This window comes from Bombus huntii, chromosome 14, assembly GCF_024542735.1.
Source record: "Bombus huntii isolate Logan2020A chromosome 14, iyBomHunt1.1, whole genome shotgun sequence".
In the NCBI taxonomy this organism is placed as follows: Eukaryota; Metazoa; Arthropoda; class Insecta; order Hymenoptera; family Apidae; genus Bombus; species Bombus huntii.
Window position 1 is genome coordinate 8628479 of NC_066251.1, and position 16742 is coordinate 8645220.

At 38.4% G+C, this 16742-nt stretch overlaps 1 protein-coding gene across 4 annotated transcripts in view; it reads right to left on the reverse strand.

Moving 5' to 3' along the window:
• Nucleotides 1-1966: 1966 nt before the first annotated feature.
• LOC126873304 (protein zerknuellt 1-like) overlaps nucleotides 1967-16742 on the reverse strand; it is a 171640-nt gene continuing 156864 nt past the window's right edge. For all 4 annotated transcript variants that reach the window (XM_050634033.1, XM_050634032.1, XM_050634035.1 and 1 more), the window contains 3 exons: nucleotides 11582-11754; nucleotides 4423-4626; nucleotides 1967-3891 (listed from right to left, as the gene is read on the reverse strand). In XM_050634033.1, the coding sequence (XP_050489990.1) occupies nucleotides 3151-3891; nucleotides 4423-4626; nucleotides 11582-11754 (1118 nt within the window). In that variant the 3' untranslated portion in view covers nucleotides 1967-3150. The remainder of the gene's footprint in view (nucleotides 3892-4422; nucleotides 4627-11581; nucleotides 11755-16742) is intronic.

The following is a 16742-nucleotide window of genomic DNA, read 5'->3' on the forward strand; positions in this document are numbered from 1 at the left end:
AATGAGCTCCTTTCTTGTAATGATGCAGGTTTCTAAGTAAGCGTGCGATTATTACTATTCACTGGTTATGAAAGGGTTAATGAAAGGATCGCTGAACACGGTTAATAGAACACATAAGTGTTTTAATTATACTAAATCCTCAAAAGAACTTTAAATGGAAAAATTTAGCTGTTTCTGCTCAGTGAATACGAAATGATTAATAAAACATTCTTGCAACATAATCGATAAGATATAAAATGTAGTTTCCTGCGTGAAATGTGAATAAAATTTTAAGCGAAACCAGTGTAAATTATTCAATCGCACCAATAATATTTCTCATTTCTACACCTAAATCTCATGACTGAAACATTTTGGTCATAAACCTAATTAGTAATAACGTTTGTAATAAATACAATTTATTGCAACCGTAAAGAAATTATCCACGACTAAATAATCCTGAACTTCAACTTTTGGAACGAACAAAATAAAACTCGATGATTTTTGTTGTATGTCGAGAATACGCAACCAGTTTCCGCGTGCATTATCAATTTCGTTCTCCATCACGTTGAACGAACTCGGTAGCGAGCATATTCGCGATTGCTCCAATCGAAAGTCGCGAATTAAATTCATAAATATTTATTAAACGATCCGGCCCGTTATAATCGACACCCGGGAGGGGAAGGCGACTGAAAGCGTTAAATAAATATCCGTTTTTCTCGTGAATAATAATTGCATCGCGGTTAGCCTGAATTTTTCACGCGAATTCCGACCTCCAAGCGAAAATCAACGAAAATTTGCCATGAAATAAAAAGGGAAAGAATAGAAAAAAAAAGAAAGAGAAGGAAACAGGTAAAAAAGAAGAAGGGGAAACAGCAAAAAATTGGCGGAATGTAATCTAGAATAAAGTGCCATATATAAAATTAACAGATCGCGCTTTGTATGTAAATTTGATATACGACGACGGAAAGTTGATATATCATTTTCTATGCATATTCATACGTGAATTCATACGTGGCCTCGGTATTTGTTTTACGAGGACGCCTATGGCTCCATTATTCTTCCTATTCCGCGAATTTATAAACGGTACGAATGTCTCTTTTAGTTTCCGCCGCAATTTTATCATACGTATAAACCATATTTTGTATCGTGTTTCATTGCAGTTTAGAAAAACATTTCTACCACACGGCTGTGAATATCATGTACTTTAAAAATAACGAGAGTATAAAGTTGCAAAAAAAATTGAAGGATTTCGCGAAACGAAATTGAGGAAAATCGTAATGATATCCTCATGGTAATTCGAAGATAATGTGGAAGATTTAACGACAGACAGTGATTTATTTCAATGGAAGCTTTCTATTCAGCTTTCACGATTTTCTGTTACTTTTCATTTTGTCCTTCCCTCCTGGCGAAATCCACGAAAATTGTGCAATTCGTACGGTCAACCGGTCGGCTAAAGTTATGCTAATTAAGTTATCAGGATTCATTCGGTTTCATTCCAATTAATTTCTGTCGTTTCGTTTAATAAACAATAGTGTATCGTGCTTTCACGTTGATGAATCTTTAAACGTAATTAAATATTAATCCTATATATGATATTCCGTGTTGCACCAACATATTCACGATATGACGAACAACTCGTGTAAATAAATTTAGGAATGCGGCAAATTTTGCAACTATATGGAAAGCACATTATGCCGGTTGGTTTGTTTTACCAATGCATCGATATGTAATATAAATTACGAAATAAATTTGATGGTCTCCATAAATAAGCAAAATGATCCATAATTGCTAACAGAAGGAAAAATTTGGACGTTCTCTGCAGTTTTCCATTTAATCTTTTCTTCGATAATCCTTCATCTTTTCCAATTTCTTTGTTTCAATGAAATAAGTTATTCGCACTTACCTTTTACACAAATCGATACGGATGGTGCACAGGAAAGAGGAGGATCGAATGATGGAGTATATTCATCATACGACACTATGTATATAGTGTTGAGAATAAATTAATATATTTGAAATGAATATACGGTAGATACTGTCTCGCATCCCAGATTTTATGGCATCTCGTAACATCTTCTCTCTCTCTCTCTCTCTCTCTCTCACTCTTTCGCTGTCCTTCTCTTCTCCTCTTCGCATCCCCTTATCGATCTCCGATATCCCTCTCTTTCTCACACACACTCAAAATGCACCCTGGTATGACACAAAAAGAAAAAAGAAAAAAAAACAAGAAGAGGAGAAACATCCCGCAATTCAGCTTTGTACCGCTTGTCATTATTTTCAGCATCCTTCACGCACTGTCTAAAACTTTCCTTTTATTCTTTATGTTATATACACGCGTACCAGGCGAAATCTCTATTGCTTTAAATAATATCCGCGACTCGACGAACACTTGGGTATCGACTACGATCAATTAAATAAAATGAAATCGTCCATACTTCGAGCTATTTACATTAAATACACGCGCAGTCTGTCGCTCTCTCGCACACGCATCCCTACTATCTCTATCTATCTCTCATCCTCCGCCATATCTCCCGAACAAAATCGTTCTAGAACGAAAAAGAGGAAGATGATGCTTGTTTTATTGCACATTCTCGTCTCGATCTCTACACTCGAACACGCAGGACAAAGAAGAAAGTCGAACACCCTGGATAGACTCAACGTCACTCACGCACTCGATGCAGATATGTCGAAACTGATATAAGCTTCCCTTTATTCAGTCAAAAAACTCGTCGCTTTTCTCTTTGTCTCTTTCGAGCCACGCGACCGACGAAAACAGTCACGCTTCGACAGCGAAAACTCTCTGGAATCTCCAATTGGATCGTGGAACGTAGATCGAATCACTGTTCGTCATCCTTCGTTAAAGATCCTTTCTTCTTGACCAATCGAACGATACTAAACAATGTTAACCTTGCTCGACCTATCACGAAACCGTGGTAAGTCTTCTAAGAAACGAAAGATCTAGGCTCGCCATCATAGGAACTCTTCTGTTCCACCTCGAACAGCGATAATAGGGTACTGTCCTAAACGTGTGAATCTCCCTAACCTCAGCCTTCTCGTTGTTCACGATAATGTTCTCGCGAAACTGGCCCATCACTTCGTTGTCTAACACCGAAACTCGCGTCGTTTGTCACCGGAAAATCTCGACTGGAAGGAATTCGACTTCTTGACTCACTACGTGGTGGATGGCGAAGTGGGTACGGAGATCGGCGACGTGGGGCTGCTCGACTCCCTTCCGTTAGAAAGGGTTGGCGTCGAGGCTCTGTATTCGTTGTGGATTCCAGGGGTGCTGGTCCTGTTATTGCCCAGGAGACTGTCGATGGAGAAGGGGTTCAGCCTCTTTCTTTCTTCTCTCCCTTTCACGGACAAGTCTATGCTACTGCTTTGGACCTCTTCTTCGTTGGTCTGTTGCCTGACGGATGTTCTGCCAGGGTTGCTGCTACTGTTCGTTGTATGGCGCTGTCCACCTGCACTGTTGATGTTCACTAGCTCCCTTCTTCTCTCTAGAAGGCTTAGACCCCAATGATGAATCCCTTGCTGATGGTTCAAATGATCGAGGCTCAGGCTGGAGTTGGGACTCTGAAGACTCCCTGAGACCTGGTTCACCGATCTCCGAGCATCGTTTTGCTCGTTGCTGGTATTTGCTAGCCTTGGATAACACTCTCCGTCGATAGAGCCATCCGCAGCCGAATCGACTCTCTCGCTGCCGCTCTCGCTGCAAGAATCCAGACCACCCACCACGTCAATCTCCTCGTTCGCGTCGTTTCCGGAACCTGACACGCTGCTGCTCTCGTTGTTGTTTGTCAAGTGATTGAACGAGCTTCCTAGGCTGCCGTTCAAGGAATTTCCGCTGGATGCCGCGGCGCTCCGAGACTCCCATTCGGCGCGAAGCGTCGAGAGGTCCACGGTGATTCCCTGAAATCAGAATATTGCGTTCTTCCTTTCTGAGCTTCTATTTTGGATCGCAGTAATCTGCGGATATTATGGAACTTGAATAGACTTAATTTCTTAACGAAAGAAATTTTATTTAAGTGATCGCTACCCTTTGATGAAACGCGCTGAAGATTGAATTGATATTCGATAGGTATAACAAGATTTGTTCCACTTTAACAGGATCTACAGTACGATCTTGATATGATGTAAGTTTTAATTGAAAAGAAATACTATCAAACTGATCGAAGGTAATAACGTTTTTTCTGTTGAATTCTGTGAAGATTGAAATTATATTCGATAGATAATAAGATTCGTTTTATTTTAATAGAAATATAGATTATAATAATATTCATTTGCAAGTGTCTAAATTGCTTTCGATTGTAATCAGATACTAGAAATTAATCTATGATAGAATTACAATTTCAGAGATTACCATCAATTGCTTTTTATACATTCGTTGTATTCTGTAACTTAATATTGGATAACGCAGATTGTATTAAGTCTAGGAGTTACCTTCGCAGCTAATTTCCTCTGCTGTCGTTCAAGAGCTTTCAACAATTTCTTCTGCCGCCTTTCCCTCTCCTTTCTTCTCAGCTCTTCAGGTGGAATGGGTTCGCCGCTACAACTCTGAGGATGAGCGTTATGCGCCGGCCTTCCTGGACCCTTCTTCGTGTGCTCCTTCTTCCTCCATTTTGCCCTTCTGTTTTGGAACCATACCTGCAAGCAAACAAAGCGGATTTGTTAACTTAAGAAAGAATCCCACTTCGGAAGTGCAATGTTTCTTAGAAATTTATTTAAAATTTTTTAATTTTTAATTCATTTCTTCTAAGCAAACGCTCAACTTTAATCTTGGCCCTACGAAACATAAATGTTCCTTGAAAATGATAAATTTTCTGAAACTGCTACATTTCCTGAACCAAATGAAAAGCAGTTCTCAACTTTGATCTTAAACCTTTGAAAGATGAATCTTCATCGGAAAGGGCGGATTTTTAAAATTCTTACGCTCTATAAACCAAACGGGAAGCAACCCTCAACTTTGACCTTACACTTTTGAAAGATGAGTCTTCTGTGAGAAAATCTATGTTCTGTTAAATATGCTTGCAATTCCACCGTCGAGTGTTTCATGGAATACCGCAGGATCAAATGGGAGAACGCAGTATTTCACCGCGACGACTGCGACTTTATCTGTTTTACCTGGAGTAATTAAAAGCACGTCCAAGCGTGGAGCGGTCACAACGGTTAAATATCGAAATTACACGAAGGAGGGCAGCCCGCGCAGAGGAACCAACGACCCCCTAGGGTGTCTTGATTCATGGTGAGTTTCAACCCTTTGCTCGCGTGAACGCTCGCGGCGTAAAGCACGATTTAAAGCCGGCGTGAATTTCGCCGCTCGACTAAGAGAGAAAGAAACATGGAAACAGAGGAGAAAGGGGTTGAAAAGGTGGTTGAAAACGATGAAGACATTAGTTGTGGCTGCGGCCCGGTATGCGGCGCTGTTCTCACGCGAGCTACAGATCAATACACCCCCGCCAACCCCTCTAACTATCCTCTGCACGTCACGTGCCCTTACAATTTTCTTCGCTTTCCTTTCTTCCCTTCGCTTCTTACTTTCCAAACGAAAACGAGATTCAATCGGAGGAAAGATCAGAATGTTCCACGCGCAGCTGGCCATTTTTCACCGAATTCTGCCGGAGTTTAGCGGAACTTTGTTTGCTCGAACTCGGTGAAACGAAAGTGGGGTGTGTTATCTTGAAAACTGGAAAATAGTTAATTGATGTATTTCTCACGCGATAATGGATTGTGAAATGCAATTTAATTTATTTACAAAATTATTTTTATGCTATTCAGATGACATAGAAATATTATAAAGCGTAGAAAGCACTGAAATTTCTGAGCTTCGGAGAAAGAAGTTTGCAGGGTTCCAGCAAAGTAATTTCTAAAATATTAATTTTTAAAATATTTCATACTAGTGTATAATATTGTGCAAAAGTGAATTATTTCAATGCAAGGAACTACGCCGTTCGATATTTGATAAAATATCAGACAGTCGCAAGTTCATCGTCAATCGTATGTCATTATCAGAAATAATAAGCGATGTCAATTGGTTGTCGAACATCATTCAATCTTATTCTCTGTCCTAACCCGAGATAAACCATTGTTTACGATCTACATACATACATTTTTCTTGGGAATATTTACTCGCCTAAACAGTGATAAATTCGTTGATATAACGTCTGCATAAATAAAACGATAATCCCCAGGCTTCATGTTCGCAGTGTCTTTTAGTAATATGGGAAACAAAATAAATAGAATAAAAAATAAAAGAATAAAGTGTTAGAAAATTTTCCCACGGATCATATCTTTGTAACACAGATGTTTCGATTTTCATTATTATCAAGGAAGAACGACTTACAGCTGCTCCACGTTAACTCAACCAACGAGAAACATTATTTCGGCATTATTACTACTATTCGTTAGGAATTATCGCCGGCTGATAACCGCTAACAAGCTACTCCATCGATTATTATGTGCTTTGACTGATGCTAAATGTGTAACATATTTTTTTCTGTCCAGTTTACGACTGCCTTTCTTCTCCAGAGAAGCATTCATAAAACGACTGTATGGATAAGAAGACCGCCTTAAAACGTTGATATTCTCGAAATTCTAGAAAAAATATATAGGATGTATCTCTACATCTTCACGAATATATAGCACGAATAGAACGAGTAATTAGCTTAATTAGCTGAAAACACTCTCAACCTGATTTACGTCGATGATATCGTGAAGTGTGCCTCATAAAGTATAATACACTATCCGAAACATCTTTCATGCGTGTATTCTAAGTTAATCGTTGTATCGATGTGATATGTTTTTGCGTCTTTACATTAAAATAAAGTTTCGTTTCGAGGAAATTATCGACTGGAATATTATCGATAAGAATAGCTACTGACGGTTTTGACTTTTTGACCGGTGAAAATAATAAAGAGATCTGAACGTAAAAGAAATTTAACACTGCGATAATTACCCTGACGCTGTGCTAATTATTATTCAGCTCTCGTCGCTCGGTTTATTACATGCCGGCAATTCGTATGCACGAAACGTAGAACGCGTCGTGTGTTCTGTCGAATCGATTTACGCCGACAAAACAACGAACGCTCGTAAAACATCCATATAAAAAAGATATAACTATTAATTAGCCTTAGACAGAGGCAAGCGAGTGAATTATTTTTTAATCGACATACATCTTCATCGAGATTGTTTCAACGTTGCAGTTTTCTCCTGTGATTATTCTTCCAAATTTATACATACATTTATAAAGAACTTGTATTTCAAAATATTAATAAATACGATACGTTTAATAATGTTCCAATGTTTGTTGAAATGTGTGTTTTTAATCGATATAGATATGTATGTACGTATTTTCCATTTCACATCGCCTGTACATCCGAATCCGTCGGTGGCCGAACCAAAAAGAATGGCGAGAATCGTTGCAATCCTCGGTGGTTATGCCGCAATACATAACACGCTCATGACAACAACAACAGGTGTCGCGACTACACAAATATTGTATTTGTTCTATCAAATTAAGCAATGTTACAAAAAATGTAGAGTAAAGGCTTGCAAAAGAAATTTTCGAAGAATTCAATGTTATATGAAAATTATTAATATTTGTCCTTATAATTATCTCTTATCGTAATTTTCAAAACACTGGAACGGAAATTCAAGATATTCTCTCTAAATGAAGATGTATATTTTAATTATAAAATTCCACCTTCTTACCTAATAAACAGAAAAAAGATAAAAAGAGAAGAAAGAAAGAAATAAAATTTCTCTTCGCAGGATCAAGGATCATCTCCCTGAAAGAACCAACACGAACACAGGATTGAGAGACCTTGGAAAATTTCTGAGCGGTTATTAAAATTGTCCCCATTCCACCCAAATGGATGCCAATCGTCGGACAACGTTAACGAAGTGGATCAAAGAGGACCAGTTCTGACACGACGTCGTAAAAGAGTATTGAAAAAGGGAGAAGACCGTCGATCGTTCGTGTCGTTCGGAGTGCAATTGATTTTTAAGCAGCATCCCGCCTCCCCTGCACCAGTTTGTCCGATCTTCCTTCTTCTTTCACGTTCCCTCTTTCATGTCGAGGACAAAAAGCGTACAAGGGGGCAGCTTGTTCGCTGGTTTTAAGTAAATATGATAATGATACCACAAGATCGTTCAACGACGCGTGCAACGATCGACAATCAACGAGCATGATACGTAGCCCTTCATTTAAATATAAACGGAACGGAACATGGTGGGCGAGAAAATGGCACTGCTTCAACGAGCTGTCCGTCAGTTGATACTTTCGACCTTATTTTTAAACGCTTCAAGATTTCCTGCATTCTGTTAGTTTGTTAAGTAATTGATTTTTTAAGGTATCGCATAATTGAACCAAGAGAATAACGACTCAACTGCAAAATCGCAAATTTTTAATTAAGCCATTACGTTACTATTCACAACATATCTAATATTTTCGATATGGAAATTCTACGAATATGGTTTAGTAATTTAAGGAAATTCATTCATTCATTCATTAAGGAGATTCATTAAATGAATAATTATTGTGCATTTGTTTGAATAAGCACGGCACAAGAATATTTTTATTATTTAAAAAAAGTGCATCGAAAGAAGACGAAACTTCGGAATAATACAACCAACTACCAAGATTCTCACTTTTCGAAGAAACCCACTCACGCTTATTTCAAGCTTCCGAGGAAGCAGAGGTACCCGTTTAAAGACACAAAACGCTTCGTGTTCGCACGAGACTAATGAATTCGTTGCGATTGAGTAAGATACCGATCGTCTTCGAAAACGCACCCTTTCCGAAAGGCGACACCCACGTGTAAACCGACATGGGTCCCAGGCTGTCCTCGGCTTCCAGTTGCCCGTGGCGAACCGTGTCATCGATTTATCTCATCGTGACAATATTTTTTAAAAGCCTCGACTAGCATCCGCAGGGGTTATCTAGCATGGGTATCGGATATCTAATCTGAGGACAGTCCCTACCAAAAGACGCACCGGCTGCAGCGTGACATCGTGTCACCAGCTTGGGTTATCTCAGGATCACCCCTGTCACCAAGGTCGCTCGGTTTTCGGCCCTACAAAGGGGATAGTCTATGTTCAGCTAGCAAAGAAGCGATCGAATCGCATATCGCGTGGGTTTCGCGCGGTGATTTCAACGCCTGGTTTCGCGTGTCGACCTACTACTACATTTGTGCTACGCTGTCTATTATGTGAAATGAGAGAGAGATTTAAATTATTATATAATATGATATGAATAATTCGACGATTATAAATTAATTGTTATTATACGTATTATGAAAACTGTATTTATAATAATATTTTTCTATTGTTATGTTAAATAATGGAATGATTATTAATAAGATGGTTTAGTGTAATTGTAATAAAGTCGATGACTGACGAAGCTTCGATTCAAATGGGTTAAAGAAACTAAATTCCGAGCAGATGATGCATTGCATGTGCGATTTAGGAGAGAAATGAGGTACGATTAATTATTAGAAAACAGTGGACCATTGGCTAGTACGTAGCATATGAAGCGTGTCTAAGCACATAAATATAAATATCTTATCAAGTTGGGGAGATGTGAGGGTAGCTTCATATCCGATGGGCCGTGAAATTGAGGGTCCACCCTTTTTCGTTGGTCCCACAAAAGGTTACCAGCGTGTTATGGTGTCGAGTTCTAACAGAAGCGAAATGATGTTACGAATCTTTTCATCTGTTTATCGTAATAAACAAATGAATGCAACATTGTAGAATAATTCATATTTTAAAAAGTTCTTAATGATATTTAAGCTTGTTTATCAAATAAAATCTACCAATAATTTGTTAGAAATATAATGAGTCAACAGAAGCAAATCTTATCTTGCATAATTAATTTTGAGATGAGTAGCAAAACAGCGAATTGAACTTCACTTGGAATAGAGAAAATCTGTTCTTCTTTCGAATTATAATGATACATTTTTCTGTAATGTAATGACTTAAGGAACCACCGATGATGGTTTTCAGAAATATGGTCCGTCAATTAAAAGCAAAACATCGCTAATTATTTGAGAAACGGGCGCTAGTCATGAAAACAATTGTTAAACCGTATACGTTTTTTTAGTTACATGCAATTCTACGACTTTCACGGAAAACGATTCGCGTGGTTCGCCAATTTATCCTGGCATCACGAGCTTCCGGAAGAATAAATTAAGAGAATGTTATCGTTTACTATTATTTTATTCCACGACGTACGAGATGGGCGTGTTACGTGTTAAAGGAGAAAAGAAAGAGTTCCGTCTGGCGATAACATTAAAAAACGTTTTCCCGCGAAATCGATTTCCTGCGACTGACGAATTGCCCTTTCACATGAAACGTTTCTCTATGCATGCGCCATGATGCATCATTCCTAATGTCATCCGAAGAATTTATAACTTTTAACCTTCTCATATTGGAAGTTTTTTATAACATTTTTTGTTCAAAGAGCATCTATTGTACGTGTGGCAAAGTCGTAGTATCAACTCTTTCAACCATTTTCGAAAATATTTCAATGCGATTATCAATTTTTCCATTTGCGAAATATCTTTGTGATCAAAGAAAACAAAATTTTCTAAAAATTTTTACTGACCTTCTTCCTTTAGTACAAACGGCTTGACGAAAGAAACGACGTACACATAAAATTCAGTTCATTATTCAAATGGATACGGTCGACGAATCGAAGCTGCGGGTCCCAAGATAGATCTTCCTCAGTTTACTACCCTCCAACACCATTCGACCGGCACACGGCTCGGCCTTTGCTAAGGTAACCGCACTCAGAATCGAGCAGATGGACTAACTACACCCGGGAGAGTAGCTCAAGGGCCAACGGTACCGAGATCAAACCACCCCCGTCCTCTGTCGGGCATCAACCCTCGAAAAATGACAACGAATTCGCTATAAATTCTCGCCTATCGGTACAGCCGATCTAGGACACCAGATAATGCTACGCCAAACGTTAAATCAGGTCGCAATAAAAATGCATTTTTCGATGTTTTTCGATGTTCATGCCCCTTTTCAAAAAAAAAATTGGGCCACTTAAGCAGAAAACAAAGCAGGAAGCAAAGAAATCGACTCCTTTTCTAAAAATTTCTTAATTCGGAATGAGATTCGATTAGACATAATTCGATTAGAGGTAATTCGATCAAAAATTAGATTTTTTACTTTGACTTGATTCTAATGAAGGCTTTACATTTTTTCTGAATTTCAACTTAAGTTGTTGAGCTAAAAATGTATTCGTGGAATATAAAGAATAAAAAGAAAATGTAAAAGCCTTCCTTTCGGGAAGAATAAGCGTAATCTTAATTTGTGTACTTAAGTTGACATCAATTTGCCACTATTTGTACCCAAGAGTCTTATAAATCCTCTTACATATTCTCAAATAATCTCTTCATTTCCTACCACGCTGTCAACTTCACCGACTTCGTAAAGTTCGGCGGATGTAAATTTAATGCCATTCGTTCAACCCTTCTTCGACTGGTTTCTTTTTCATAAGATCCGAGTTGCCTTTTATACCCGTTTCCCTCACAAGGGATTATCCTCCGAAGATTCGAGCGTTGAGTTTGTAAAAATACGAACGAAATATACTCACGGCCACGCGGCTCTCTTTCAGCTCGAGTCTCACAGCCAGAGCTTCTCGCATAAACACATCAGGATAATGACTCGAGAGAAATGCTCGTTCCAATTCTTCCAGTTGCCAGCTATTAAAGTTGGTCCTGCTCCTTCGCCTTTTGCTTCCACCTTCGTCCGATTCACCATCGCAGCCTGAAATTATGAACGTACCCACGTTAGAATCTCTGTAGATTTTTCGGCAAGAAAGTTAAGCCACTTAGTCACTTATTATCCTTTCATTTCGGGATTAAGATCTTAAGCTTCACCTGATATTTGTTGAAGAATAATATTCAATTACATATTCGATATTATACGGTGTTTCTTCTGAAAACATCGTACATAGATTCGAAGGTTGTTTGAAGAGTGTTTTCTCGCTTTTCAAAAGGAAAGTTAAGAAAATTGGTATTTATTCTTTTCGTCAGATTGTTATTGGAATTTTGAAATAGGATAATTTTTTAAATAAAAGTTGATACATGGAATTTAGATGTTTCTTATTTCAACAGTATGTGTTCTAATAATTTGACTTCAACCTTCTTATTTTGTCTTAGACAAACTTCCACTAAAAATAATAATTATAGTATAGAAAACAGCTGTTAGATCTCCGATAGAAAATAATTACCTACAGAAAAATGTTTTCAAACTTCTTAATAGAAATCAATATCAAACTATACATTGCTCGAAAAATACTATCGAAATCTATTTTTCCCGAGCACGATCTGATGCGATATTTTCCTAAAAGCTGCACGTCTGGTAATTGCATAGAGACGTCAGTTTCCATGTGAAAGGGAGAAACACACTAAGGCTTATCGTCGCGGAATTGTTCGAGCTATCGTATCATTCGGACCTATCGTCTCGTCGCAGATAAGACCGGGAAGCAGAATCCCGACATATTGAATAAACATAGAATTTCAGTGATTTTACGAGGACTCACGTCTACCCTCCACCCTATCTCAAGCAAAAATCTGCGGATCCTCGATTGTTTTGGCAGACGTCTCCGTCCAAGTATGCGCTGATACGTATGCTAATGCGGACGGAGCGGAATTGAAAAAAGATCGGCAATTATGATTGACTCTGCAATAAGGTCGCCGTTATCTGGATCGGGAAATGAAATAGCACGAGACGAAACGTTTCCCGAGATCGAAATGATTCGAAAAGAGCTTCATGTATAACATTCAATATCCTTCTAAATATTTTGGTGAAATTGTTAGGAATTGGAAGAATCGATAAGGATTTTATGAGGTAAAATTTAAATTTTTATTAACAATGTTAAGTATTATCAATGATTTTCATGCTATTTTAAGGTTCATGTATTTTGGATTTGGGCAACAACCGGTGAAATTTTTGTTCTTACGATATAATGCCAAGTATTATTAATGATTTCAGATAATTCGATTTCAAAAAAAAAAATCGAACGACCAATTTTCGGAAAAGAACTCCGATCAATCGTCTCCTTACAAAATTCATCGAAAAAGGGATAGATTGTAATCTCTGTTAATTCGTGATTTAATTTATCCAAAGATAAATGACTAAAAATCGTATTAGCGCAGAGAATTGAGCACTTACGTTGGCGAAAGAAGGAATTCGTGGTTGAGAGACACATTGGAGCGTTCGCTGGCGAAAAGTGTAGCCTGACACAGGCAATTTTTCTTCTTTCACGTCCGCGGCACGGTATTATTATCGGAAACGACTATCAAACTTGATAGATGATACAGGTAGCACGTTAAATAATTTATGAGAGAACGAGTTAAACAATTTTCACGTCCGGCTTGATCGCCGAACGTCCTCTCAATCTATTTTCGTCGCGTTCAACGGGACAGAATTACGTTTTCCTCTTTCCAGACGAGAAAGCACTGCCCATCTTCTGATAATATAGCCGATCGCATAATGAACTTGACATGATGATAATGATTCGCTTAATTCCGCGGCACAAGCATGACGCGTTCGGACACAATGATCAGCCGCCTCGTAATCATCGCTTCCGTAAATGGTATCTCTCAATTTATCTAAGAACGCATGACCATTTACTCGTCATTTATCGAAACAAAATATGTAATTGAGAGGATTGCTCGCCGCCATACTTGACATCCGACTTTTATTGCTTTGATTGGACGTTGATAGTCTTTAACTCGAACCGATCTATTGTTCCTGATTTAATTATATTCACGATGGATTGAGACGTTCTTCAGAATTATCCAAGTAAATTTTTATTACGGTAGAGGATTTTGCATATTTCTTTTCGAGGAATTAAAAATTCTGATCGAAAGGAACGATTGAACATAACTATATCTTAACATATCTATTGAGTATTTACGAGTATCTATCAGTTACCAACGAGTTATCAGCGAGCGATTATACACTGTCTTAGCGAATTTGTTAGTACGAGTGTCTTAACGACAGTATCTGTAATCATTCATTTATTTATTATTTTAAATACACTTGACGGTTCCAACAACGCGTCACATCGTTATTTCATCAACCATCATACACAATCCTCTACATAGGTATGTATTAAGCTTTGCCAAAGGGCTGAAAAATTTCTACACTTTTTTTGGGTGGATTAAACGTGTAGGTGTATTTAATAATGTAACGAGTGGATGAATTCGTAATAGTCCAATGTATTAAAATCAGTATAAGTACAAGTACAAGAGATAGTGTATACCGGTTTTAATCGTCGCTCGCTCAATGCTATTATGCCGATCGAAAAAAGGATAACAATACTCTGTCATAGGGAGCACGTTCATACATTTATATTGACGGACGTTATCACAAAAAGTTAACTTGCTCATGTAACTCTGGCTGAAGATTCTGGCTGAAAAAACGGCAATAAAAATCTGTTCGGAGTTCATTCGCCTTTAGACCTTGTAAAAAGTTAAACAACGTTAGTACTCGAAGGCACAATAATATGGGTCTCTGCCTTATTTGAATTTTACATTTCCACTTGAACTTTTCCTACGTTCATGTGCCACTACATTTTCAACACGTAATTTCGTTTGGAAACAACCAGTTATCGTTTTTAGACAAAAACATTCCGGTTTACAAATTGACGTCGAATAATCGAGCAATATCGCTCAGCAGATATTTCGCACACGAATCAAACCGGCCCAAATCAGCGCATGGGAGCATGCAAGTTAATATTTCGAGCACGAAACATGCAATCAACCTATACACTTTCCCTTCAGAAATACAAGTTTCCCATATAATATATACCGCGTAAAATCCACAAGATTTATCCTGGATACGCCACTTCTCTTTTAAACTGAAGAAATAAGGAGATTCGTCTGCCAAACCAGCACCTTCGCGCGTATCATATCCCTGAGTTTAAAACGCGAACACGTTCCACGGTGTTTTGCGCAAAAATAAACACGCCGACAGCGATTTTCATGAAAATCGTTTATCCAATCAGGCAATCGTCAATCGTCGACAATTTTAAGAGATCGCGTTATGCACGAGCATACGTATAATTTCCTACTTACACATTGGCGAAACTGGTCCAGGGAAATTGACGTATCCCCTTGCGCCTCTCGTTCGTACACCCTACCGGAATATAGAGGGACAGTTAAAAATCTAAACAGCTGTAATGCGTATGTTTGTCACAGGAAACTTCAGGAACGTTGGCTCCTTCGTAATGACGAGTTTGCCCCACGTTATGACGGATTATGAATACAAATTACGCACGGCGCCAACATCGTTTTAATGGCAGGGTAATTTATTACGATAGCTCTATACTATCTCTCTCTCTCTCTTTCTCTCTCTCTCCCCCCGCTCTCTCTCTCTCTCTCTCGAGCATCGGTCTGCGGAGCCATCTTTTCTTTTTCCTTTTTTCATCGGAACCTCGTCCTTCGAGGGGAGTCGGCGTTTAAGCTAATTGTCGCTGCACGCGAGAAGCAATTTCTACTAGAGGGATCATTAAGGGATCGAAATGTCTTCGTTCCGTGGGGAATAAAAAATTTTCACCGGTTATCGTAGGTTAAAAAGGCTAATTCAATACTCCGGAGAGGCATGCATACGAATTACCGTGTAACGCAATTTTATTATATGCATATATAAAGGAACAGACAACAGGCTACGGATAGACAAGCCGTGGGACACTTCGATAATCAGCACGTTTCGTTAATAAATCTCCAACGATTACTATTACTTCGCTACGATCGTTTCGCCAAACGACGATCCGACTTGAGTGTAATTTCCATTCTAAGACACTCCTACCTCCTTGACGTAATCAAACTCAAAGATCTCTCGAATTTCCGTGAAATTACAGTCAATTGCTGAAGTACAGTCGAGTATTTTTTTGGACGATTGATAGTTGTACAATATAGAAGTTTGAGAACCACTGGCTCGTTCTACAGATCTTTTTTGTATTATTTAATAGCTGAATATTTGATAATCTTATTATCCATTACGTATTTCATTTTCAAGAAATTATTCAATTAATCGATCGAAACATGAATAAATTATCGACATAATCGATGTACTGAATATTCACTGAAAGGAAAATTACGGCTCAAGGATGCAGTAAAAGATACTTTACTCTATATTTCCTCCGTTAACACTAGACAATATTGCAAATCTAAAATCTACTAAAATACTGATAAAACTTGTTGCAGAAAAAACGCAAGATGCAGGGAAGAATCAATCGAATCGAGAAACGTATATTCAGGTAAGAAGAGAGAATCGGAACAATAAAAAACGAAATAGGAACACAGCGGATCATTCTCGCGATGGTGGAAGATTAAAACGTGCTTGTAACAAAACGTGTTTCGAATATAAATTGCTTTCATCCGAAACAGACGCCGCCGGTGTCCAGCTGCTATTTATTGCAGGCTGGGTCATCGCGATTCGCCCGCTTCTCTTTCGGTACCTCTTGTCCAATTAAGATTTACCAATCGACGATAATGTTCGCGAATCGGCCGTGTCGTTGTTGACGAGAAGCTAAAGAGAAATAAAAAATTATTCGATCGCGCATTAATCAGCGTAATTAGATGCTATTTATCCATCGATTACCTCTCTCCTCTTCTTTCCTTCGTCTTGCGAGAAGACCGAATGAGAGCAGGACGGATATCAATCGATCCGCTCATTATTGATAATCTATACTCCGTCATAAGCGATTCATCGAGCTGTACACGGTGGCAACCTAAGGAACT